The 26770-nt window shown below is 38.9% G+C and overlaps 1 protein-coding gene across 1 annotated transcript in view; it reads right to left on the bottom strand.

Moving 5' to 3' along the window:
- CDH13 (cadherin 13) overlaps nt 1–26770 on the bottom strand; it is a 407424-nt gene that overhangs the window by 73309 nt on the left and 307345 nt on the right. The window contains exon 8 of the mRNA XM_030457618.1: nt 13864–14004. Within this exon, the coding sequence (XP_030313478.1) occupies nt 13864–14004 (141 nt within the window). The remainder of the gene's footprint in view (nt 1–13863; nt 14005–26770) is intronic.

Genomic DNA, 26770 nt, shown 5'->3' with positions numbered 1-26770 from the left:
GATGTTTCCTTGGCTGTACATATGCATGGCAACTTGTACCATCTCCTGCTGGATTCAGGCAGGAATATTACCTGTCTCTTATAAAAATGAGAAATGGAGAAAGCTATGAGCTGAATACATTTATTTCATTGTTCCTATTTTATCATTTATAAAAAAAACCCAAAAAACCCCAAACCAAAACAAAAACACAACAAAAAACAAACAAAGAAACCCAAACCAACCAACCAAAACCCTAAACAAGTGCAGGAGATGTAAAATTTTAAAAGCTTATGTTTTGATTCTCCAAACTGATCACCATGGGAAATAATAAATTAAGAGCTCAATAATAGCTGTCATGTTTCCTTTGGAAGCACAATTAGTAATAGCATTAAAATTCCCTTCCAATCGATTGCATTAAAGCAATTGCTACCAGAGCAAGGAGAAGCTACAGCTGATTAGTCCCTCACATATTGCCTCATTGATCCACTCAGATAATTCTCATTCAAGAAATGGAAAAGCAGCAAGCCTGGTGTAATTGAACAGGAGTGAAGTCTGTCTGAGCTCAGATGTCAGAATCTGAGCCCTCTTCTTGTAATTCATCCTACACTGCTTCCCACCAACGTGCCAGAGGAGTCCAGAGAGCACACCTGAATATTTAATCCACTAAAGCAAAGACCTCACAGGGACCATGCTGGAACCCAATATTGCTAAAAAAGCAACCTTACTGCTAAAATCTACAGCTACATCCACTGGCATGTGAGTGTGTTTGTGTGCTCTGCATTGTGCACTCCAGTTCCAGCAGGCAGCCCCAAAACAATCTCAGCAGGCAGCCTAGGTAAACAAGACTTATTGTAATTTGGTTCTCTAGTGAATACAGAAGAACTGAAGAAAAGAAATACCCCTGGGACCCAGAAGACCTCCAGGTGAACACTTACCATTGACAGAAACTGTACAAACTTATTGATTGGAACTGCATTTTAATCATATGGCTGGGGGAAAGAAAACAGTTCCCAGAGGCTGCCAGTCAGCCCCAGCATGGGGCATGATAAAACTGTTTCTGCCATCACTATCAGGCAGTGGCTGTGTTAGAGTAAAAGGACATTAAAGAGTTCAACATCTGCAGGCAAAGTTGAATTTATTTACTCATGGCTTCAATTATTATTTAAGATGGAAAACTTGAAAAGGTCACAGCTGCTAACTTAGAAAGCATACCCTTCATTTGTCTTCAAACACACACTTTTTTTTTTTTCTTAGCTGAGTTCAACACTGGATCAGTTCATCAGGTACAGTGCTCTCTGTTTTTAAATGCTAGTCTCTTATTTTCAAGCTGACAAATAAAACTAAGCCAAATTTCACTTCTGTTTTAATCCATATTAGAAAATAAAATTTTAGGAAAGTAAAACATCTGGTCTTCAGTTTAGGTAGGTACGTATCTGTGGGCCTGTGTTTCTCTGTATCTAGATAAGCTTCTGTATAAAATCCAGATTTACTTTCTACTCTAATCCTACATTCACATCTCCATGGAGCACTCTGTTTGGATGGGAGCCACAGCTTAGAAACAGGCAGCTAAGATTATCAATACTATATATAAATCTTTTCTCCTTGATATCATTTCAGCAAAAGACAACTGATGGTTTAGATTTAAACTCATTTAGCAGGACAGGTTTTTTTCTTATGTTTCTTTTGAAAGTTTCTCACACAACTCCTTAGATTTTTTCAAACTTTTTTTTTTTTTTTTTCAGCTAAAAGATTGCTTTCAACCCTTTAAACTTGTTGAGGACAGCAGCACTCTCCTTACTATCAATCTTCTAAATGAAGAAAAATCATTGCCCTAAGAACACCTGACAGTGCTACATAACGTATGGGCACTGCTGGCCTCACTGACTGAAGGCACTCAAAACAAATGAGCTGAGGAAGAGGAAATAAAGCATGAAAGAAAAAAATGAGGTGATGTGTGGAAGCAGACAGTGATAGTACTGGATTTATAGAAGGCTGGCAAAGAGTCTCTTTTGCGAGTCATAAGCAAACAGTTTAAGTCTTGGGAACAGAAAGGTGGCTCCCAAGGGAAGCAGGAAGCGAGGGGATGGGAATGAGTTCACTGGGGGACGGCATCAAGGAATGGAAAAATGGAAGATCTTCCAGAAACAAACCCAAAGGAGCAAAATCATGGGGCAGAAAGAGGATCATGAGATGACATCGGCAGAAACACAGCTTTTGATAAAATATTAGAAGAGTTTTCCCTATAAAAAGGCAGTAGGGAAAGTGATGAAAATAAGAACAGGGAGAAAAACAGCAAAAAGGAGAGTAGAAACATCACTGGTTTTACTCTTGTTGGATCTGAAGTAGGAACTGGAAAGAGGAGCAGAGAGGCATTGAGGGATGCTACATGTTCAGGCTCTGAGAGAGAAATGACAAACTCAGGGAGTTTGAAGGGGGTGGAAAAATTTAAGTTAATAATTAAAATCCAGAGGAGCCTCCTCACAGGCTGCTGACTGAAAAGGAGGCTTGGAAGGGAGAAAGACTAAAAGATAGGAGTTTTCTGTTTAGTTGGTTGGTTTGGGGAGTTTTGTTTTTATTCTCTAAAAAGCACAATGAAGCAAGCTAAAAGGATTTTGAAGGATGATGCAGAAAGAATGATAAATTTCAGAATTGAGGAAATTAAATATAAAGAAGATTAGAGGAAATCTTCCACAATTTTCAGAAAAGTGAATAAAAACATCTCTAGGAAAATTGCATCAGACTAAGTGGAAGAAAAGAATAGGAGTTAGAGCACAATTTCAAAAGGACTGGTCATGGAATGGAGGGAGCAGAGCACCAGGTAACCAACTGAAATTCAGAGATTTTTCAGCATTTCCTACCAGAATCTGGATGGGAAAGGGAGGATAACATCAATACTCCATGTAGCATTGTGAGAAGACTTTTTCTGTGACATATGGGCTTGGAACACAGGGGAAAACAGTTGGAGAAACAAATAAATATTAAGTGACTGTTAGACAGCCTGCTAGAGAAAGGGCTACCCTTTAAGCAAAAAAACATCTGGGACTCCAAGGCAAATAAGTCCTGGAAATAAGCCAAAGGAGAAAGTACAAGGATATGAATAAATTACAATCCTGAACCATTTTCCTCAACAGAGACGAGAGCTGCAGAGTTCTCTATGAATCCCCTGATGTTTTGGGTTTTTTTTTCATAAATGTAGCAACACCATTTGCATTCCAGTAAGTTCAAGAGATGATCAGCCCTATAGAACTTTATTGCTTTCCAAATGAATCTCTTTCATAAGCACTTACTAACAATTTTACTTGAATAAATGTAGAGCTCCTTTTGGCATGTTGATTTTTATGGGTTCACTATTTTAATGTTTCGGAGCAGAAGGAAAAAAGATATTTTGTCTAAATAATCCTGACATTTTGATTCCTACACACAGATGGTTGGCAAATTTAGGAGTAGCCAAATCAGTTTTAGTGTTGCTGACAAAAATCTTAAAATGGTACTTGTCAGGGAAGATGTTGATAAACAGATCACAAACCTCATTCCACTCCAGTGCAATGACCAAAGCAGCCACATAACTATTATTTTTGTATGAATATACTTCAGCTTTAGAAATCCCTTCTGATCACATAAACTGCAACTATGATACCAGCTCAGACATATTGTGCAATTGCTATTAAAAAGGGGTCTTTCTGGTGCAAATTGGATATGTTAAGATCTATAGTGTGTTATCTTGTTTAATTCTACTTTTAAAATAGAACTCCTACAGATGCTAGAGGCATATTAACAGTGTGAGCTGCTTAACTCGTGGGATTAGAGTGATATTTTGCTACACATCTAACAATTCCTCTATTCATTACTCCTCAAATTGGCTGTGCTGTGTCAGACAAGGAGATTTAAGTTCCCAGTATTTAAGATTTCACAGTCCACATGGGAGGAGCTGTAACCCTTGATGTGTATAAAACAGGAGTCCCTTGAAGCCATAGAAATGTTGTGCTGGCTGCATCACAAAGGTAATACCTGATCATCCCCACTATTTGCACACCAATTGACACATTCTCTAGGCTGAATGAGACAATGATGATTTAGGAGCCCCTCTGCAAGGAATAAATATCATGTAGGGAAACCACAGCATGCCCAGACAGAACTCAGCTTTCAGTCAATGGAATTTGGAAACTGGCAAATGACATCTCCAGTGCAGAACCCAAAAATTCATCTGAGAAAAGAGATTGATGCATTCCTTCATCAGCTGAAAAACCTTGTGTGAGGTTTCTTTGATGTCTGGTGATGTCTGCACCCAATGCTGAAGATGGAATTCCTTGGACAGTTGATGAAGGACAACGTTCTATAAACCACTGTTGTCCAAGAGAGGTAAAATAAAAAAATATATTCCAATTTGAAAATAGAAAATAAAATTGAAATCTCTAGAAATCAGTTCTAATTGGATTTCAAGGCAAATCCAAAATTCCAGCTGAAGAGAAAGGGTTTAATTGGAAAATCATACAGCTATTCCTAGCAATGACTGCTAATAATTATGTTTATACAGCTTCCCTGAATAAGTGGTCCAAGACTATGTCTGGAGACATTACATTATCTTTGTTTGGCTTGTGCTTCTCTCAAGAGCCTTTTTTTGAGCCTTCCTTCCTCTAATTTCTATTGCCTGATTACTTACCCAAAGGTATTTGTGCTCAATGTAGTCAAAACTCTTCCTGCTACTGTTTGCTTTGTAATTCAGATCTTAATATCCATGGTAAAGTTCACACTTCATAGACCACATTGAGGAAGCATATTAACCTTCACTTCTTGTAGAAAAGAGCAATAAATTGTGGGTTTATGGCTTTTTTTTTTGTTCTTTTTGTTTGGATATTTGCTGTTAGCAGAAGCAGATGGAAGAAATCTTCAGAGGATGGGCAGTGTTGGAATGGGTTTGTGGTGAGAATTTCCCAGCTGCACTGAGAATTGCTGTTACTGCCACTGAGATGCTGCTGACCAAAAGGTTACAAAAGGCAAGGACTCCCACAGAAGTTGGCATCAGGACTGCTCAGATCAACTGATCATAACAAATCAAGGAAACTGTACAAAGGGCAAGAGAGGAACACAGAAAATGAGGAAAAAAAAAAAAAAAAAGAGAAAAGGACTGGCAAAAATACAAATTCATTGTGTGAGCTGACTTGGACAGCAAGAATGCTGGGAAAAAAATTAAAAAATTCAGATCTGGTGAAGCAGTGAAGTGCCTGTGTGTTCCTCCCCAGTTTCACCCTGTTTGATTGACCAGTTCTGACCACAGAACCTTCCCTGCACTAATACAAGTGTTTCTCAGCTGCTTGCAGATTACAAAGCAGGCACTCTGTTGTTTTATGTGCCACTGAAATGTGTTTACCTGGAGATTAAATAGACAACTTCATGTATTTCATGACCTTGGTGGAGGGAAACAAAGCAATGAACCCAACCCTCACAAGCCAAGATAAATGTAGGAGCTTGCTGCCTCCTGCCAGGCACTGTATGGAGCTCTAATTATCTGATAAGTGGATGGACTCAGTGCTAAACATGTTTAGCAGAAGTTCTTGCATGAAATGCTTCCAGTGGTTATGCAGATAGCTTGCTGGAAGCCACATGAATACAAATTATGCACATGGTAGGAATCTGGATGAGTACAGGAAACACTCACTGGTCTTCCTCATCCCCTTCTTGATGAACTGTCCTCTCAGTCAATGCACAGAATAATTTTTTCTCTAAAATTATTCCATTCTTTCTTCTAAAGTTACAGCAGATTATTTGCTTCTAAGGTCATTCAATCCTGAGTGGCACTGAACATTTCTAATCATAAAAGAAACCTCAAAGCAGGAAATTCTGATAAGAACTGGTAATACAGTATTGAAGAAAAATCAATGGAAAAAAGGGAGTAATTTCATTGCCTGGATAGACACATTGCTTAAATAAGTCTTCTAGAGGTCCTGAGCTTGGTACCACCAAAACACAACTCAGAAATATTAACAAACATTCTTCATGATCACAGGAATTTATCCAAGTTATCTAAAAATGATAAAGCTTAGAACACAGACTTTTGGGATCCTAATTGAACTAAGAATGAAAACAACTTGTACTCCTAACAACAGCTTTTTAAACTCCAGTGGGAATTAGATGTTTTTACAATTATTTTTTAAGTCAAATAAACCCTTGATTTTTGTCTTTGACATCTAAAATAATTAAAAAAAACAAAAAACCAAAGTCTAAATATTTATGTGAGTTTGAAAATCAAAATCTGTTCTGGAGCTCATGATGACCGAAAAAATTCATAATGTCTTGGACTTCAGTACTTGACAGAGATTAGTGACACCATTTATTAACCCTGAAGAGCTGGAGCAGTTATTAACATTGCTGAAAATGTAAAATATTGTGTTATATTTGCAGTGAGAACAGAATGCTCATAATCTTAATTTAGAAAATAAAATATTTATCGTTATTGCAATGCTTGCTTACTCTCACATGGATTTAATAAATAGCTTTTCATTTGATTAATAGATGCTCAAAAGTAAATCAACAGATAGTTTACAAATGAACTCTTGTAGCAACACAGACACATTTACATCTTTGCCTCTGCTTCTGTGTGAGAGAACACGAGGCAGTTAGAGGACAACTTGATGCCTTCTGTTATCACCCAGACTGCTAAGTTAATATTGTGGGAAAACACGAGTAACACAGGTTTAACACAAGGCTGATTTATTTATTTTAAGAATTATTTAGCATATGCAAAATTGTCTTCTTCATACAAGGTCCTGATTAAGCAAGAATAAAAAAGATAATTAAGGGCATAATATCTCCTCCAGATCAGTGAGGATTACAGAAGATGTAAGGGATTTAAGTTCTAGCTCTGGAAGTTCAGATCAGGCTCTATACAGATTTTCAGTATTAAGATTTCTTCAGGAACTGCCTGAGCAGCCTTTTGATTTTCCATCTCTGAATGTTTTAAGAATAGGTGATACAGATACTTTATAAGGGTGACATAGGGATAGCAATCCTGCCTTGATCTCATTTCCAATACTTTTCATGACCAGAAAAATTATTTTTAAATTCTGCCATTGCCTAGAATATTTTTCATGAGTAAATGTCTTTTATTTGCTTTCAAAGAGTTTTTTGGGCACTAAGAGTTTCAGATGTGTCAAGTGTGTTAGTGAATTGCTACAAGAATAAGAAATAGAAGTGAAAAGTTCAGTGCAAATATTTATTTAATCTGGGGGGTTCAGGAGCCTTGCCAGCTGTATTTACAGCTCTAGTAAAAAACAAGGATGGCCAAAGAGATCATTTCTGGTCATCCCTAGCTGTCATGAAGCTGTTCTTTTTGCTAAAGGTTACTAACAGCTGTAGAGGCTCTGTTCTGCTCTTGAGTTTCTGTATGAATTTTGCTTTCTCTGCATGTAAATTGTCTCACAGTCCAAAAATGGGAGCCAAGGGAAATTCTGTCATGTGTTTTGTTCATGTGTTTTTGCTAGAATGGTTTTATCCATTCCACAAAACTATTTCTCATGACAGAGCAGCACTGGAAACAGCTTGTTTCAATTTGTACAGGTTGCTAGAATTGAAGACTTTTTCCTGGAACATTCAGGCCATCTCACAGCTCTATTTTTAACTATCCTGCCAATGGCTTCTCCTCATCTGCTCAGATCTTCATATTGCTGCTCAAGTACCTCAGCTGGGTCTGACCACCCAACATCCAGCACAAGGGAATCATAGAATCACAGAATTAGCTGGGTTGGAAGGGACCTCAGAGATCGAGTCCAATCCTTGAACCATCGTTGCAGTTACTAGACCATGGCACTGAGTGCCACATCCAGGCTCTTTTTAAATATCTCCAGGGATGGAGAATCCACTACTTCCCTGGGCAGCCCATTCCAATGTCTGATCACCCTCTCCAGAAAGAAATTCTTTCTCATCTCCAACCTAAACCTCCCCTGGCACAACTTGAGACCCTGCCCTCTTGTCTTGCTGAGAGTTGCCTGGGAAAAGAGCCCAACCCCCCCCTGGCTCCAACCTCCTTTCAGGGAGTTGTAGAGAGTGATGAGGTCTCCCCTGAGCCTCCTCTTCTCCAGCCTGATCACCCCCAGCTCCCTCAGCCTCTCCTCATAGGGTCTGTGCTCGAGTCCCTTCATCAACCTGGTTGCCCTCCTTTGGATGGTTTGGAATGTTTTGTGAAATAGGAAGAAGCCAACTCAGCTTGTCCTCACCACCTTGCTGAGCCACCCTGGCAGCTCCTGCTGGTCCTGGCCTCTCTCCAGTTTGGTTTCCACACAGACATCCCTCCCAACAGTAAAGTGAAAGAGGGCTGGTCCCCTGGCCATGCTCCTGAACTGTGTCTCAGTCAAAGGACAGCATTTTGCACCCAACTCTGGTCCTCATTTGACTTCTCCAAAGAAGATGTAAGGGTCTAGAGGAGGAGGTCACAGGGAATAGGGCCTAGCTGACTGGCAAGATGCACAGAGAAAGGCATAAGATTAATTAGGAGTCCCAAAGGGCAATATTTTCCCTGTAAAAGAAGATAAGGAGCTGGGCTGACTTGCAGATCACAGAAGGAGGTGAGATTTTTTGTTGTTTTTAAGTGTGCAAACTGAATGGACAGATCTGCTCTGTGTTGATAAGGTATGTCAGGCACAGAGAATAACAACTTCATGTCCAAAAAAGAGAAATCTTCATAAAAGTAGAATAGAAAAGAGAGGCAGGAGGAATGCAAAAAGTGCTTTTCGCTCACTATTTGGTCCTCAATATGATTTAGCCAATGCCAAGAAACAGGACAGGGACTCTCAGAGCTACAAGCTTGCTTCTCAACAGCCTGAGCTGAAAAATAAATCTCTCCAGATGGTGCTCTGGAAGTCTTGTATCCTCTTTGAGCCATGAGCAGAAGGAGATACATATTAGACTCCAGGGGCTGTTTTACCCCTGTGGGTGCCACAACTGAATCAGAAGACAGTGCTGGAAGTCATCATAAATCATGGTGACAGGCAACCTATTCACTTACAGGTCTCTATAGGAATTGATGAATCATTTATTAAACCACACTCTAGTAATTTATTACTCCTTTATAAGCCATTTATCAGTAGGTATTCAAAATGTGAACAAATTGTATTTTCACTTCAGACTCACAGAGCCAGAGTACCTCAAATTTCACTGTTGTGATCTTTTGTCAAATTACACAAATTTTATTCTGTTCACAGGAGGCAACTTTCTTCATTTAAATGGAAAATTCATTTCTGAGATCATATATTCCTAAAATCTAATTTGCAAGAAGTATTCTCCCAAATCTTACTCTCCTGATGTGACAGAATTCCTTCTATTTTACATTGCTTTGTCCCAGAAATGGGTGAAGCTGAAGGATGGAATTGGCAGAAAGAGGAATTGTCTCAAGAAGGAGGCTGCTCCCTGGCCAAATGAAATCTGTTTTTTTTATATAAGCAAATGAGAGCCCTCTGACAAGCCCCACTGCTTTTCAATGTATGCCTAGGATTGTGCTCTGTCCCAAATCTGTGATGGAGAACCAGGAGGACTGTAACAAAATCATCCCCTGAAGACTCATCACTGACAGCACTTCCTAAGGAAAGACAATAGATTTGGTATTTAGGAAAATCAAATATTACTAAAAAGCAACGATGGGAGCTTCTTCCTTGAAAACAGATACTTTAAAACAGCAGGACAGAAGCCAGAAGAGTGAAGCAAATATACCAAATATTCCCAGTCGAATCCCATTTTTGAGCACCACTGCATTCAGTAATGAGAGAAGACCAGAAATAGGATTAAATTTTTTTGGAGAGGGAAGAATAGATGAATGTGTGAAATCCATTTTTGTTGCCACATTGAAACAATCTCTGTTCCTCCACTGGGTGTTAGGGAAGACCTTAGCAGAACCATGCCCACAGGGAGAGGTATTTGCCAGCTTGGGGCTTCCAGCAGATTCCTGGTTTTCATCACATTTCAACCAGGCTGACACAAACTATAGACAAAATCAGTGTTTTGCAGGCATACAGCCCTGTACTGGTCTGTCAGCAATTGTTAAAGTGACACAAGAAAATGTGTTAGGTATAAAACCAATATTCAGCACCATTAGCATTCCCTCAAACCCCTACACACAGAGTTTGAACAGCCTGCAGCACACAAACCTGCTACTACATTTGCCAGACTGAAACAACCAATTCCTGGTCCTTGCTTTTCTTCATTCCTTATTTCCACATAAGTAAGCCCTGGCTGATGAGCAAAACTGAGCCTAAACCCTTAACTTGCTGGAGAGGAAATGTCAAATTGCTCTGATACAAAATACATGTTGTATTAAGTAATAATTCACAAAATTAACAGGGTTGTAAATTAAAAAAAAAAAAAATTCCTGAAAAAGAGGACACTGACTTTACAAGTGCCCCTATTTTCATTCTAATTTAAATCTAGCACAATATCCCAGCCAATGTGACCTTTTAAAAGGTAGACCTGGGATTTTTTGAGGAGCTCTTAAAACATTGCCCTTTTAAGCATTAAAGATAAAATTATTTAAACTCTTGAAGGGAACAGAGCACAGTTTGCATCTCTGAATGGAGTTTTGCCCTGCTCAGAGCCTGTTGTGAGCAGGAAGGGTGAGTATACACATGAACTATAGAGCAAAGCAGATATTTTGGAGGTGTCCAGTGATGGGGAAGTAACAAAATAATTAACTGGGCTGAGTCCCACAGAGCAATGACTCCCACATTAACCCCTCAGAGGGCCTGACACATACTTACAGACTCAAGGGTTTAAACTACTCTGAGGTTAATGAAGTGATGTGTTGGAGCACAGCCAGGCTGCTCAGCTTCTTCTCTGATCCTGCCCTATCACCCCACCCATGAATTTTACCCTACAGATGCATCAGAATGGCAGAGGTGTGGGAAGCAGGGGTGAAAAATAGCAAACAACTGATTGACTAGACAAATACCCCTCTTCCAGCAAGGCTTACATAAACCAGGAGAGGCTACTTCCAAACTGCACACAACAAGAAAAAATCATTCCATCCTCTCTGACAATAACTCAGATAAAGCCCAGTAATGAGCATTTGGAACAATGTTTAAGGATCTGATCTGCAAGAAATAAAAGTAGTAAAAAGAAGTATACAGAGGTGTACACTGCTAAAGGGTAGATCTATACATGTGATTTTGGAGGAAAAGAGGACTAGATTGGTGAAGTGTTGGAAGATCATCTTCAATGGGCAGAGACATGTCTTGCATTGAGGATGTAAAAAATATCTGTTACCACATATAAGACTTCTTGGAAACAGAAATATGCAGAAATATACAACTTTCAACTTTGGTGAAAACTATGAAACAATAAACAAAGCTTTCTGCATTCTGCAAAACACCTTTTAGTGCAGTCTGGGGTACTCGTGTTGTACAGTGTCCAGTCTACTAAAAAAATCCATCTCTCACAGCTGTGTCAGATAAAGAATGAATTTGGCCCTCGTGCTTACAAGATGAGGAGATCACATTGAAAACTTGGCTAAATCCAGTTATTTCAACAGCATATGGCTAATAAAGGTATTTTTGGTAGAAATTATACTGTCAGAAGAATAAAAATGCAATTGCTCTATAAAGGGAAAAAAAGTAATTGAGAGAAAGGATCTTTAAAGAGAAGGAAGATCATTGGGAAATGATCTTTGGGAAGTGGGAAATCACTGGGAAATATAAGAACAAAATCCTAAAGCAGCCAATTGCCAAGTTAAAAAAAAAAAAAAAAAGCAGCATTCTGAAATCCAACCTTTCAATTTACCAAATTTGAACTTTCTACTTCAGAAGTTACCTTTTTGAACACAGCTTTAAGTCCTGCAACATGTGTAAGTGGTATTTAGACATTAAGTACTTCAAGCACTAAGTCAGATCAAGTGGTATTAACTCTATTAATAGACACTTTCCTTCCTCCTACACCACTTATTTTAAATAGAGCACATGTATCCACAGGGGCCTGACACCATATGTCAAAAGGTTGATTCTTCCTGCCCTATTCATAGAAAAAGAATCCCACTTAGCAAGGCAGATGGAAGATTTCTGAGGTCATTAAAATCTCTAAATAGTGAAAGGTTCAAAACCATGTCAGGATGTATTGAAAAAAAGAGCTGTCTCTCCAAGAAAATGAGTATGTCATAGGAGGTGCAATAGACTGGGCAAGACTGGGCTTTCCAAAGAGAGCTAAATAATGGTATTTCTTCACACTTGTCATTGTATTTCTATATGGAAACCACCCAACTTTCAAAGATATGGAGTACCTTTTACTATCACTGACTGAACTGAATCTATAAACATTTCTGAGTTTCCACTGAAATAGAGATTGGCATTAGAGGCTAAGTAGGCACCCAAGTTCTTTACATGCTTGCCCATATTCCCAAACTATTAAGTCAAACGACATTTATAATTATAAAACATTTTCTTCAAAAGAAATAATCTCATAGTTTGTAAACTCAAGTCTGTCTGACATGAGCTGCTATCAACATGAATACAATTTCTTCCTATTTCTAAATACACTGAGTTGTCCTTATACATTATGTTCCAGAACACTGAAAAACCCTGCAATACTTTAAATATATTTTATTGTCAAGAAAGAGCATTAAAAGTCTAATCTAAAGGGGAATTGTAGGGGAATTAGTAGTTTGACCAAAGCCACTTAGCTGTCACCCATGTACTTGAAAAGCTTGGTTCAGGCTCCCTGGTATTTTTTAGGTGACTGAAATGCTCTTGCCAAAGCATTTTATTTAAGTAATTATATCTATTAGCTCTGATTAGTGAAAATGAATATTTCTGTTTACAATATTTTCATTGCTTCTGATTTCTTACTCTCTTTTTTAAAAGCCTCCTCCATCCTTTTTTTAGCATAGGCTATCTGGTTTGCACTTATCTAAGACATGATTATTCAAGCAAAATTGTAGTAATTTGCTGCAAAATTATCTGTTGTCAAGCTACTAAAATTAGGCCTGAAAAAAAATATTAAAAAAGGGTAAAAACATACCTTAAGCAGAAAACCAAGATTTCTATAGAAATAGACTTTCCTTCCTTTTCTTTTAAAGTTACCTTAAAATTAGCATCCCCCATGCTTGCTTCTTATCTTTTGGGAATATTCCTTAAAATCTGCAGAGCCTCAGGAAACATTTACAGCAAAATTCTAACCAGTTGTTATTATATAAAACTTTGGACACTCACTAATTCTCTCCAGATACCAGAGGGTAAGAAAAAAAAAAAGCCCCCAAATCCCCTAAAAATAAATGTGGAGGAGAGAAGGGAACAGTCTGGAAAGGGCAAGAAGTCTGGTGTAGGATTTGCCTGAAACCAGAAACATTTCTGCAGCACTATTGCACACCCTCCCACGGGCAGGAAATTACTTTTGTTTTGGGTTTTTTTTTTTTTCAGACTTTTCAGCATTCTTCAGTGAAATTCAACTTCCCTTGCAAATTTTACCTGCAGGTTAACTTAAAGCTTTTTTGACTCAAAGTTTCATTACAGAACTCTCACCACTGGCTGTCTCACAGATGAAATACCGAAGCCAAGACAAAAAAGCTGCTGCCATCCATGTTCCTGACCATCAAAAGCCCTAAGTTAGAATGAAGGCAAGAAGGAATTCTCCATTTTCCCCCACAGGAAAGAGAATGTCACCACTAACAAACTTATTAGACAGGTTTTCTTCCTCTGATATCTCTTGAAATAATTTTGGGTTGGATTTTATTTTGAAAGTGGAGCACACTAAGTTAAATGTAAAAGAAGGAAAGAACATCACCAGGAAAATCTATTATTTTGAGCTATAAAGATGTCTTTAAGTATTATCTTCCCTTAAGAAATATTTTTATATTTAGAAGCAACCTGATAACAATTCCATGGACCATTGTGTGGAAAACAAATGGCAAATTCTTACCTCCTTTTTGGTAAATTCTGGTGGATGATCATTTTTGTCATCAATCAGAATAGTGGCAGTTGCTGTGCCAGTCAGTCCCACATCAAGACCACCCATATCCTTAGCTTCTATAACCAGCTCGTATTTTGGAGTATCCATTGTCTGAAAAAAATAACAGAAAAAAACAAAGGTTAAAAGCCCCCAAAGTAACAGATTTGTAAGACTTTCAATTCACATTAAAATAATTTTTAAACTCTGAAGCTGAGTTTGGCCCAATACCACAGTGGTTCTGTTAGCAGTGTTTCACAAAAACAGAGGCACAGCTTTCTCTGAGCTTCAGCTGCTAAATTGGAATCATTATTTGGAATACAGGATGAAGAAATAAAGCTGAATATTGGTAAAAAGTACATAATCTCTCCAGTTATTAAAGGAGATTAGGAAAGAGGAAAAGAATTAAAATATATCTGCTCTTTAAGAGTAAGCTCTCACTTCAGTGCACCAATATTTAGCATCCTGCTTTCTCAGTGTTATGATGGGGACATAATTAAATACTGACATCATCATCTACATAGAAATTCACTTGATTTTATTAAATCACATTGAGTCTGTGTATTAGCATTTAGAATGGTAATCTAAGTTTGCTTCACTGTAAGAAACAAGAAAGCAGTTTCTGAAATGGGCAGCAATTGCCAGTTAGTGGACAAAGCAAATAATTTTACATCATTTTGACATATATATCACCAGAGACAAGACTGGTCACCTAAAAATTAATTTTTTTCTCCATTTCTATGGCTGCCTTATACAGAACCATCTGCCCAGAGACCATATGGGGTGCAGCATCCATAAAGGACCCAGGTGGGGAAGTGCTGCAGTCACCTTAAAGCTTTAAGGTAGGAATAACCTGTGTGCTCAGGGAGGGTTTTTCAAAACATCCTTGAAAAATCAGTCTGGATCTCAAGGTAAAGTGACATCATGGTGCCTGAAAGGGTGGCCAGGGGGCTTTTTTAATCAGGCAACTGTGTTTAAAAGAAGCAAGGTTGCAGGTCTTTGACATCACTCATCCTCTGTCCTTCACTCAACACTTTTTTGGGGAATTAATATTTAGGGAGAGAAGTGGTGTAAAACTGTCTGGCAACACAGTGCTGTCTGCCTGCCTCCTAACCACTGCCTCAGAAAGCAGAAGCAAGGAAGCTGAAGCAGGATTTCTGCCATTTAACATTTTAAAACACTTATTTCTAATCTCAAGCTTAGAAAAGCAATCTCTTGGGACACGAGCTACTTTGCAGCAAAGTAATTTGATGGCTTGCACTCAATAATGGGGTTTGAATTCTGCTTTTTCCCAAGAGTATCTCAACACCTCTCTTGGAGCATGAGCAAGAAGGAGAACCCAGTCCCTTAGTACTTGGATCATGAAGCATTTTTAGGCCATGAGAGAAGCAACCATATCAGTTGCTCATCAGTTCAGCTATTATGGAGCAATATATTTGCATGTAAAACCAATGAGTCAAGACAGAAGAATTATTTAGTTCTAAAAACCAATGGACTACTAGAAGATCAGCTACCACTGCAGCTTTGGGGATTATAAAAGATGTATTTCTGTAATTCTTATAGTGTTATTCCATGGAATTCAGCTCAGAAAGCAGCAGACCCAGAACAGGATTTTGATTTATAACATCATATAAATACAAGTGAAGAAATACTACTGCTATGGCTCCAACACAAATCCAGATTATAGAGTGGAACAGAATTTGAAGTTTTCCTCTACTTATTTTTTTCAGTGTTTTCAGTGTATTAAAACCTGAACGAAGCTTCTCTCCCCTCACCTAGATGCAACATTTTCATTATTTTGATTAGGAATTTCTTATTATTGCACGGAAAACTTGAAAAGCCATTTATCACTTCACATTTATAAACCTCTGTGCTCGGAAAGAAGCTCATTTTTACTCACAAATTGGCCTTTTTTTTCCTTTGAATACTTTCCCATTTTCCACTGAAAGCAAGCTGGTAGAAATTGTGTCTACTGCAGCAGAAATTTTTGTGACAAGAGTCCAATGTTTAAGCTTGCAACAGCATGTGAAAAACATTGCATTTTGAGTAGTATTTAGTATCATTACAAATACTTCACGTTTTCCTGCTCTGCAGCAATTTCTACATCTAGTTCTGTCACCAAATAATTTTCTTTGTTAGAGAAAACAACTCTCAACACATCCAAACCTGAGGCCAGAAGCATGTTCCTATCAAGAGCGTGTTCCCATCCTCCCTTTACCCTGGGAGATAGCACATAAAGGGCTTTTTAGCATTTCTCCTGTCTCTAAGCCCAGTTAATTCAGGCACTAGCAGCAATTATTTGGGTTTGTGGGATTTATAAAAACACTGGTAAATCCTGGGATGTCAGAGTGGGGATCTGTGCCCAGGGAATGGGTCTCTCTGCTCCCAGGTGATGCTGCAGAGAGCCAGGGGCTGAGCTGGGAGCATCCCCCAGGGCAAGGGCTGCAGTGAGAGCTGTCAGGGCAACTCCTTCTCTTTTCTGTCTTCACAGGGCTCAGGCCATCGACCCCAGTGCAGTCTGTCCCTGCTTTTGCTCCCATCTCCTGAGAAATGAGTGCTCCTGGAGGGGAGCATAGAAGCAGCCTTGCTTCACCTCCTCTGTCCCTGCTGCACTGTCTGGGTGCAGGATAACTGCAGCACCCACTCCTGGGAGCACTTTGGGACCCCACAGTCACTCAGGCTGTTGTCCCACCATGACATAACCTGTCCCTAAATCCAGACCTGCTGCTTCTCAAAGCAGGGAGCTAGTCCCTTGAAAAACACTCTTGAAAAACCAGTCCAATTAATACCACTTGGATATTGGGATATGAGCAAGACAAAAGATGTAAGGTCTTGCAGCACAGGGCATCCACAGCTAATAAGGAGAATAGTCAATTTTATTAAATGAACATTAACTTGCTCTTTGTGTGGCTTACTATTTACCAGCTGTGACTTTGTGGAGTGGAAGACTGTTGAGAGGGTTTATATAATTACAGCAGGAAAACCATTCCTTTTCCCATAAATTTGCACTCTCCTCACTGAGCCACAGCAGGGGTGGCACTGGCAAATTGTTTGGTTTGCCAAGGAGGTGATCTGGGTTTTGAGTGTTTTTCTTTGAAGGGAGACTGCCAGTCTCACCAGAGTTAACATTCCTATCAGATTTCACTCCCCTGCCACCTTGAAATAACAGGTTCAGCACTGGTAAGGAACAAGGGAGCAGAAGAGCACTTTTTCAGATCTCAGATTCCTGACAAAGCCAGCAGGACTCACACACAGCAGAGGGAAAGCAGCAGCTGAGTGCAAGCAGGACAAAACAAGTGAAAAACAAGGGGTTGCTTTCAGGTAGTGCTGAAGCAAACTAGATAAGGATGGGTTTCCGCTAAGGTTTAATCCTTAAATATTTCCCATAGATAGATAGTAAAAAAAACCAGTAAGGGACTTGAGAAGCATGGCTCGTGCTTCCCATCCCCAGCAGGAACAGGCCAAGTCTTGGAATGGGCTTTCACTTGCATTCACATGCCATGAAAATTCCTCCTAAGGATTCCAGGTTGTGAACCCCTGCCTCACATCAGCACCCAGCTGAAAGGCAGAGAAAAGCCCCAAAATCTGGCAAACAACAGGACTCCAGAAATCATCCTTGCAGCGTTTTCTCCTGGCTGGTTGTCCCCCCCTCTGAATGACATGGCCAGGAGTGGACCATAAGTATGACAACACCCAAACCTAAACTTGGTGTTTTATCTCTAAAATCCTGGGGAAAACAGCAGTTCCCAAACTCACATCAGGTACTCGTGTTAAGATCAAAAAACCCCACAAAAGACAAACCATAAGTCTGTTTGGGAAACCAAACACCATACAGAATGTTCAAAACTTTTGTAAGGAGTTTTAAGTCTCTCTTCAGGCTATTTAATACTTATTGCCAATACAGAGTTTTTTACTATTTTGTGGATATTCATATTTTCTCTAACATTGCAACAACGCCTCAACATTTCTCTTTATAAATCTGTTTAGAAACTATGCATCCATGCATCACAATATATCAGTAGTGTGCTACCATATCATATTAATGCTTTTCTAATAAAATGCTACCAAAAAGAAAATTTCCTAGGATTTAAATAATTCCAGTTCATGCAAAATAAATGGTTGTGTTCTCTGGAGATGATAATTGCATATGGTATGTACTGAATATGTTCTATTAAGACATAATCAATGTTCTTGTTGGGTAACACTATCAGCATTCAAGATGGCTTTGTTCTAGAGCATGCTGTCAGGATTTTGACAAATGTAGAAAAAAAAAGAAGAATGTGTCTATTAACAGCTCTAACAGACATAATGCTTTTATAATTAAAATATCAGCATTTATTTTAAATGACACTTGGTGCTGTGTAAAAGGGCAATATAGGCAGCAGCTTTGCATTCCAAGTTTGAATTACAGTTTGATGAATACAAAAACCCCAAATAATTTTGTAACATAAATCCTCTTTAGCTCACCAATACCCAATATTTTATATCATAAAGGGAGGTCTACAGTTTAATCACTGTAATAATGTACTTCTGTTATGAAGAAAATCAATATCTATTTACTACCCATGGGAGCCACAGAGTTCATAGATGTATGTGGAAGCAAAAGGAAGACTAAATTTTCTCCTTCAGCAGTTGCAGTTAGAGAAAGAAAATATTTCTTCAAAGTACTTTTTACAAATAGCTTCCCAAGCCAGAGAGATTTGTTTCCCATCAAGAGGAAATCTGCAACTATTTAATATATATTTAAGATGCATAGGATCAAGGCTTGAATTTTTCATAATGAAGACATAATTATAGGCCTGATATCCATGGCTATGTGTGCTGTAGTTTACATGGGAATAATGAAACTGTTTGTGTTTGCTTCCAATGTTTTGTGTAAAATTATCAGTTTTCACTGATAGGCAAATTAGGCTTTAGAGTCACCACTGAATTTGTATCATTTTGGTGAAGGCTGCAAACCATAATGGAGTGACAAGCTTTACTTTGAGGAATATTAGAAATCTGCAGAGAAAAACTCTGTTTACTGCTCACTCACTCACTGTAAAATATGTGCATCTCACCTCCCCAGGATCTGTGCAGACATAACTTTGCTTAAGGGAGCATCCTTACACTGAAAATGTTATTTCTCCTTGGGTAGAGATCAACAGTTTCTAGGAGACAACAGTGTCTGAAGCTCTGTTTATTCTGAAATATTGCCATTTAAATTCTTAAAGAGAGAGGGGAGAAAAATCCCAATTCTAAACACAATCCTTAATTACTGTAGAAGGTATAAAAGCACTGAAGTTAGTACCCCCACATAGATTTATACCATCCAAAGATATTTTCCTGAGTATAATATGCTTGGAATAGAGCATATTATATATAATATTAGAGCATATATAATGTATAGAGCATAGAGAGTGGCATTTTGACCTGCAATACCTACTCACTAGATGCCCATGGATTGGGAAAAGAACAAATTTCCACATCCATTGTGCTGAAAGTATTAAATACTTGAATAAAGTTGAATAGCAATGGGGAATAAGAATCACAATGTTGCAAGGAAACTACTAGCTGTCAAATGTGTTTTAAAAATAAAGTATGATTTAATGACAAGTGATATTTCAGCTTTCCTTCCAGATCAATGCATGTAATTTTTTTTTTTTTCCAGGAATAAAATCCTGTTGTTCCTCATAATTAAACAATATTGTAGAAACCTTTCATTGCAGTGTGAAAGCACCAATTATTGTGTAACTTCTCCTGCTGAATTTAGACCATTTAATCACTCTGTTATTATTACATACTCAGAGCTGCCAGAAATACAACCACTCATCCCACCTAACCCTCTGCCAGCCAATAGCTACAGTCAGTGTCTTCCATCCAGCCCCAGAAGGATAGATAAATTACAGTCTATATCCAACTACAGGCTCTGAGGGATGCAAATATTTCCTTTGTGTTTACATGTCCCTAAGACTGTCATTACTGCTGTGTCCTTCCAAAGATTGCTCTGAGCTTAAAGATCATGTGCAATCATGCTTGCTGGATCCAAGTTTCTGCAAGCTCTGTTTTATGTGGGAGTCCAGCTCCCTACCCCAAATCTTGCTGGAATTGGCACTCACAGACAGACCCTTCAGGAGATGAAAAACGTGATTCAGAGGAAGCTGGGGTTGGAGGTTAAGGCAACTGTGAGCTCCTTTTGGAGTTGCTCCACACAAACCTTGTTTGGCCAGGAAACCTGCCCAGATTGCAGCATCCAGCCCTTTCTCCCTACTTCTCCACAGCTTTGACTTCTCCCAAAAGGACCTCCAACCCTTTTTGTGCATGATGCACCTCATATCCTGCCAGCCTGGTGCTCTGACATAGGACCAGAACATTGTGGAAACCCTGGTGTTACTCTGGTCCTTGTTGATTCTATACCTCCCAGTGTTTATATTCCCATTTTCATGCTGGGCAGAAAACACTCTGTGTTATTCAGAACACTTAATTGCATCCAGATAAAAAATTATTGATGGAGTGCAAGGCAAATAGTTTCCCTGATGTTTAACTCATCAAACACTGGAAATTCTAAAAAGCAAAACCTTCCAAGGACTTTTTTATTCAAATCAGAACATACGACCAGAAATGGGAGCAGCCTGACTGCTGGGTGTAGGAGCCACCCCTCTCCCTCTAAATAAATTAATAAAGTCCTGATAAATCCTCTGGTGAGGGAATATGAAACTACCACACATTCTGCTAATTTATACTTCATGGTTTTTACCATGGTAAGAGCTTGAGCAGAGCATTTCAAAGGAGCTTTATCTCAAAATAAATAAGTGTCTGCATGAGCACAGCCAGCAGGGTGAGGAGAGGCAAGATTCAGTTCTGTCTGACCAGGCCATTCAACCTGGTTGTCTTGACTGCTTCAGCAAGTACTAAACTTCAAGCTGTCTGTCAAGAGCCCTTGAGATAAGAACTTCTCTCTGGATGACAGCTATTTATTTCAACAAAGCTTTTTTTCCCTCTGTTTCTGTAACTGATGTTCATTTTGACAAATCAATGTATTTTCATAAAAACTCTTCTCCTCTAATACCCAATCAGCTGTTTGCAGTGTTAATTATATATTTCTACAGTCACAATTTGCAATTCAAATAACTTGGAGACCAAAAGATATTTGGTGAAAAAAATGTTAAAATAATTTCCAGTCATTAATATATTACAACTGTATAATCTGTTTGCAGACAATTTGGGAAGAGTAAGAAGGGCAACGTTGTTCTCATACATTATTAATTGCAAATCATTGAACTTAGTCCTTGCTGTAGATAGAAATGAGTCTATTTAAATCCAAAAGCATAAAAGGAGAGACAAGTTTCTCCAATATAGTAACCAACTATGGTTATCAGCAGAGACAGCTTCTCAAGTCTTTGCCAGGAGAATTCCCCATGTGTAGGAGGGGTGTAAAGGCCACATAATAAGGATAAGACAGGGATGGGTGACATTGTTCTGCTGTAACTTAGGAAAAACCATGAGCAACCCCCAAAATATACAAGCCTGGAAAGATCCCCAGCCTGGCATATTTATTTACACTTTTGTTAAGCTATAACTTGCCAGATTTATGAATGAACATGCACATTTGTGTCACTTGTTGAACTGGCAGGTTCCCAGATGTTTGTATTTAAAACAAAGCTGAACTAAGTGCACGAGTCTGTCTTCCAAAGCACCAAGAGCATGAGAGCCAAGGGTCCCAAAACACACTTTGGTTTTTTTCTAAGTCCCAAAATTGTTGAACAGAGGAGACTGAAGGTAAGATTTGCTGCCTTGCTGCAGGTATAATCGCATTAGAATTAGGGAAATCTTTTTTATCAGTAATTGTGGCTGGGGTGTCTGTGCCTGTGTTTGCTCAACAGAGACTCTGGAAACAAATGGGAATTTCCAAGCATTTAACCCATTGTGGGGGTGGTGAATCCAGGGTATAAATATTTCCTACCACACCAATAGCATGCAGCTGCTCAGTCTCCCCTCTGCTCACCAGAAACAAACTGCTTCCCTAAATTTTGTGGACAGGAGCCAATGTCCATTATGAGGGATGTCCCTGATAACTCACATTATACCTGCAGCCCCAGAACACAGGAATCCTCCACTGAGCTCAGAAACAAAAGGCTCTGTCAAGAGTGCTCATCAGTGCTTGAATTTACTTCTTCTTGAGTCTGGATCAGTTCAAGAAGCCCTGAAGTGTTTTCTGCAGGCTTTGGAGGAGGACAGGGAACAGTTCTGAAAGGTAAAGAACTGCCTTACACAAAATTGTGTCTCAGAAAAGGCACCTCCAGTGTAGAGGAAAAGGATCCCAGGCCAGAGTATTAAAGTGCCAAGTGGATCTGAGCAAGGCAGAGGTAAAACCTGAAGCAGTTCAATGGAAGCTTGTTCTCAAAACCTCCCTTTCCTCACAAAATCTGCTCTGAACCAAGCAACAAACCTTTAACTACTGGGCACTATAGATCTCTGTATTCCTGAACGCATTTCTGAAGGAACAGGAAATTAAGTGACACTTAATAAGGATTATTTTATGATGGCACTGAGTGCCATGGGCTGGGAACCACGGGGGGAGTGGATCAAGGGTTGGACTTGATGATCTCTGAGGTCCCTTCCAACCCAGCCAATTCTATGATTCTATGATCTTCTGGTGTGGATCTCAGGCATCAACCATTTGATCTGCTGGTACTGGTCTGCTCTGCCTGCTAACAGAGAAACAGCCTCACAATGCAGCAGGAATGAGAGAGCCAAGGAATTTCTGGATCCAACTATTGAACAGCAATCTCCTACCTCAGATCAGGCAAGGAACCAACACATCACTCACAGCTACAAAGCACAGCAGGAGTGTGACAGTCACAAGGCAAGGAGGAGCCATCTGATAAGCCACCTGACAGGACCTTTTCAAGCAGATGTTTCAGCATTGCTCCCAAGGAGCATCTCTAGATCTGGAAAAGCTTGGCATTGTTCCTGTGTCCAGATTATGCCGAGGAATTTGGACAAAGCCATTTGTCAGCTGTGGTCTGTGAGTGATCACTTGAAAAGAGGTTTCTTGAGGATCTCTGCACAGCAGCTGGAAGTTTTCCTTCCATTTCGATTTTTAATAATCTAAACAAATATTTTCTGCCTAGGTAATAAAAGATAATAGGTTTTATGCTACCTCCCTAATGCCAGGTCTTTACATAATCTGTTATCAAATGAATCAAAATGAAGCTTACTGGGTTAATGTCAGAAATCACAGTTTCACAAATTAGGCACACTTAGATTATATTTCCTTCCATAAACATTCCAATTCCCACAACAGAAAGCAATGTTATAAAGGTCAGGATAGAAATTGTGTTTCTGCTGTGTAATCTGCTTTGCAAATTTGTACCAGTGGTCAAAATGCCCAGAAAACTCAATTACTGACTTGCTATGACAACCAGGCATCAGCAGACCTAGGCAGACACAGGTTAGTTCTAAAATTAGTATTCTAATGCAAAAAGCATATTCTGTGATGCCAGATATACAACCCTTGCCTGATGTTTATATTGTTAAATATTAATGGAAGCACTGTCTATTATTTCAGGCATATTAACAGGAACAAAATATTCTAGTTAAATAGGTGTGTTCTCAGTTGGAGTCAGAAGGGAAAATACCTCTACGTGTCTGTTTGATATATTTACCATTAAAATGTGGGATTTTAATCAAAACAGTCCATTCTATGAAATGTTCCTTCTGATCACTATTACAATTTTTCCTTTAATTTTTAATGTAAATCTGATTTTTGAGTTCTTTTGCCAGTAACTCCAGGTAGCTTTTGAAATAAAAGACCCTGCTGAGAATGTAATGAATCAGTAAACGATACCAGCATTGCCCATGGACAAAAACAATTCTAGTGGCTGCATTTATCCTCTCCTTGGCTTATACCCACAGAATATAAATTGATCTAATTCTAAATCATCCAAGGGAAAATGATGCAAAATGGATTTCAATTACACTATTTCTGCTTTACAAAAAAGCTTATCACACTATGGGGTGAAAAATCAACCCCTCCATAGGATTTGCTTTCTGATGAAAGACATAAAAATGGAATTTTCCATTTAAAATTTCTCCAGTCAATTTCATTCTTTCCTTACTTAATCCTACGTATCTTTTTATCAGCTTCCTTTCATGATAAAAAAATAATTAAATGCCTTATTTAGAATTCCTATGCTTTCTGCTTTGCTTAGGAAGTTCTATTTTTGCTAACTTTCATAATCCTCCTCATATCTTCTTAGAGCATCCTCCAGCAAAACAGATCCTCCCCACTCCCTTCAAGTCAGGCTTTGTTTTCTTTGCAACATTTAGCAGTGTAGTTTTCTGGCCAAAAACCTCACTCAAGAGTTTGTCTCAGTGAAACAAATTTTGCTTTGTAGGAAGTATATTATATTTTTATTCATTGCAATACCATGGTGTTAAAAAAAAAGCAAAAAAAAAAAAAAAAAGCAAAAAAGAGCCTTAACTAATAGCCTTCTTAAAACCTAAATGTTTGGCTAATTTTGCCAAGAAGTATCATAAAATACCTAGAAAGTGCTAAGTTGTAGCTGTAACTGGGATCTGGGAAGGATCAGCCATGGGAAGCACAGTGCCACAAGGACAGTTCTGAAAATCCCAATCCTGTCCCACTCCCCTTGTTTCTTGCTCTGGACTCCTCCAGAGTTAGGACTTTGCCCAAGCAACACAGTGAGCTCTGTGAGTTCCAGAATGCTCTTAAACTCTTCCTTTTGGGTGTCAAACCCCCCTCATCTGGGCTGCAGACGTGTGGGTGCAGTGCCTGCTCACTCCTGGGGGCCTGATCCAAGCAGCAGGGATGTCTGAGGGGTTCCTCACAGCCTGGCATCCCCCCTATGGCACTTTAATGCCACTCATATGGCAGAAACCACAGAACAGACACATTCTGGCTGCAGTTCAAATGTCTGGATAAGCAAGTTTGCCCACAGGCAAGGCAAAAGCCTTTAGTGGCATGAAACTTGCTCAGAATCCTTTCCGTGCATCTCAGACACATGGAGATAAAGGTAAATGTTCTATTAATGCCTCTCTACTCATGAAGATTTGGAATTAAGGCAAAAATATGACTGAGGCATCTTTCCAGTTCTCTCCAGATCAGCCTGGTGTGTGTCTGGAATGTTCAGCAGAACTTCAGAAAACCAGAATTCATATTTCAGCAGCTGTTGGCCCACCAGCACATTTGATACTGAGCTCAATCAGATCAAGATCTAATTCCTGACATTTCTACAGGTCAGAGCCTGTGTCATTTGGAAATGGTCTGCAACCTTTACTGGATCTCAGAACCTTTTATTCACATTTTATTCCCAATTTATATATGCACAAACTTCCTGCTGAAACCAACAAATGGGGCAGAGCTGCAGGGCCAGGTTCATGGCTTGGAAATATTTTAAAACACTTGTAAAAAGAAAATCAAAGAGGGAACAGCAATGGTAAACCTAATGAGATTTAAATATAATTAATACTGAATACTAAAAATTAAGAGTGAATAATCGTGACAATTCAAGCTTAACAAGAGTAGCACAGAAATGAAAGTATTAAAAGCAATACTCTTTTTCTGTCTTCATGAAAGTGTTTGAACCTATATTTAGTAAAAAATCCACTGTTTGAACTCAGATTAAAAATATTAGTCCTATTACAAATTTTATTTGCATGAACTTTATTGAAAGAGGAAGAAAAGGAAGAGAAATTTCATATTCACAAAAAACTAGAGAACAGAATTGAATTTTTTGCTGCCTTACAAGCCTATCCAGGTCAGCTAAAGTTAAACAGATTTCTAGAGGTAGAAAATGCTGAGTTAACCTTAAAAAAAATATAACTGATTGGAAGGAAGGCTACAAGCAAAACTTATATTAAAAATTAGCTTAATAAAGACATGGAAAAGACACTTTTTAAATAAGTGTTTTTTGAAACGTTCAGCACCTTAAGCCTGGTAAAATCCTGTTTATTGAAGCAGGAATGCAATTGCTGGTGAAAATGTTAAATAATATTTATATTAAGTAAGCATTAATTTAGTAAAGCAGAACAATGGTACAGAAAGTAAAGCAGAATTAAAAACCAAAAACAAACAAACACCTCTGTTTCTCTTTCTGGGAATTCAAAGGCTGACAACAGATAGAATTCACTTATTTTCCAGTATTCTCCTCCTTGAGCTTTGCCATCTCTGCATCTATCCATGTTTCAAAAATATTTCCCAGGCATTGAATGAGAAACTGGCACATTCAGCTGTGCTCCTTGTCAGGAGGGATATCCCAATGGGAAACAAAATCAAGGAAGGTTCTCTCTCCACAGGAGTGAAATTGTCTCCAGGCTTGACAAGGAAATGCTGAACAAAATGCCTGATTCCCAAATAATAATGATTTATGCAATGTGTTAAAGACAATCTGTAAGGCCTGAACGTGCCCTGGAGCATCCTGTGGCCCAGGATGGATGTGTTAATATTTTCTTGGGATTTAGAAATGAAGTCAGCTGTTCAGATGAAGAAATGGAAACTTCTTCCTTAAAGTTCAGTGGACAGTTTGGACAAACCCCATGGCTCAGGAGGGGGATGAGGAGAAGAGGTCCCACAGGAGGTCTCACACTGCTGTCTGAAGGATGCTCCAGCACACACACACACACACAGGACTGCTGGGAACTGGGGAAAGGTGTCCAAAGCCTTGGGAATGCACATGTTGCTCTGCCACTCACTCCTTTCCCTACAGAGACAAGTTCCCAGGAAATGCAGTTTGCTCCTGGTTGTAAAATGAGGTCTCTTGATTACAGGCTACAGAGGAACATAGAATCATAGAATTGTCTGGGTTGGAAGGGACCTCAGAGATCATCAAAGTCCAACCCTTGATCCACTCCCCCCGTGGTTCCCAGCCCATGGCAC

The sequence above is a fragment of the Calypte anna genome, chromosome 11 (genome assembly GCF_003957555.1).
Source record: "Calypte anna isolate BGI_N300 chromosome 11, bCalAnn1_v1.p, whole genome shotgun sequence".
Classification (NCBI taxonomy): Eukaryota; Metazoa; Chordata; class Aves; order Apodiformes; family Trochilidae; genus Calypte; species Calypte anna.
The sequence above is the reverse complement of the archived record's forward strand: the minus strand, read 5'-3'. Positions and strand labels throughout refer to the sequence as shown.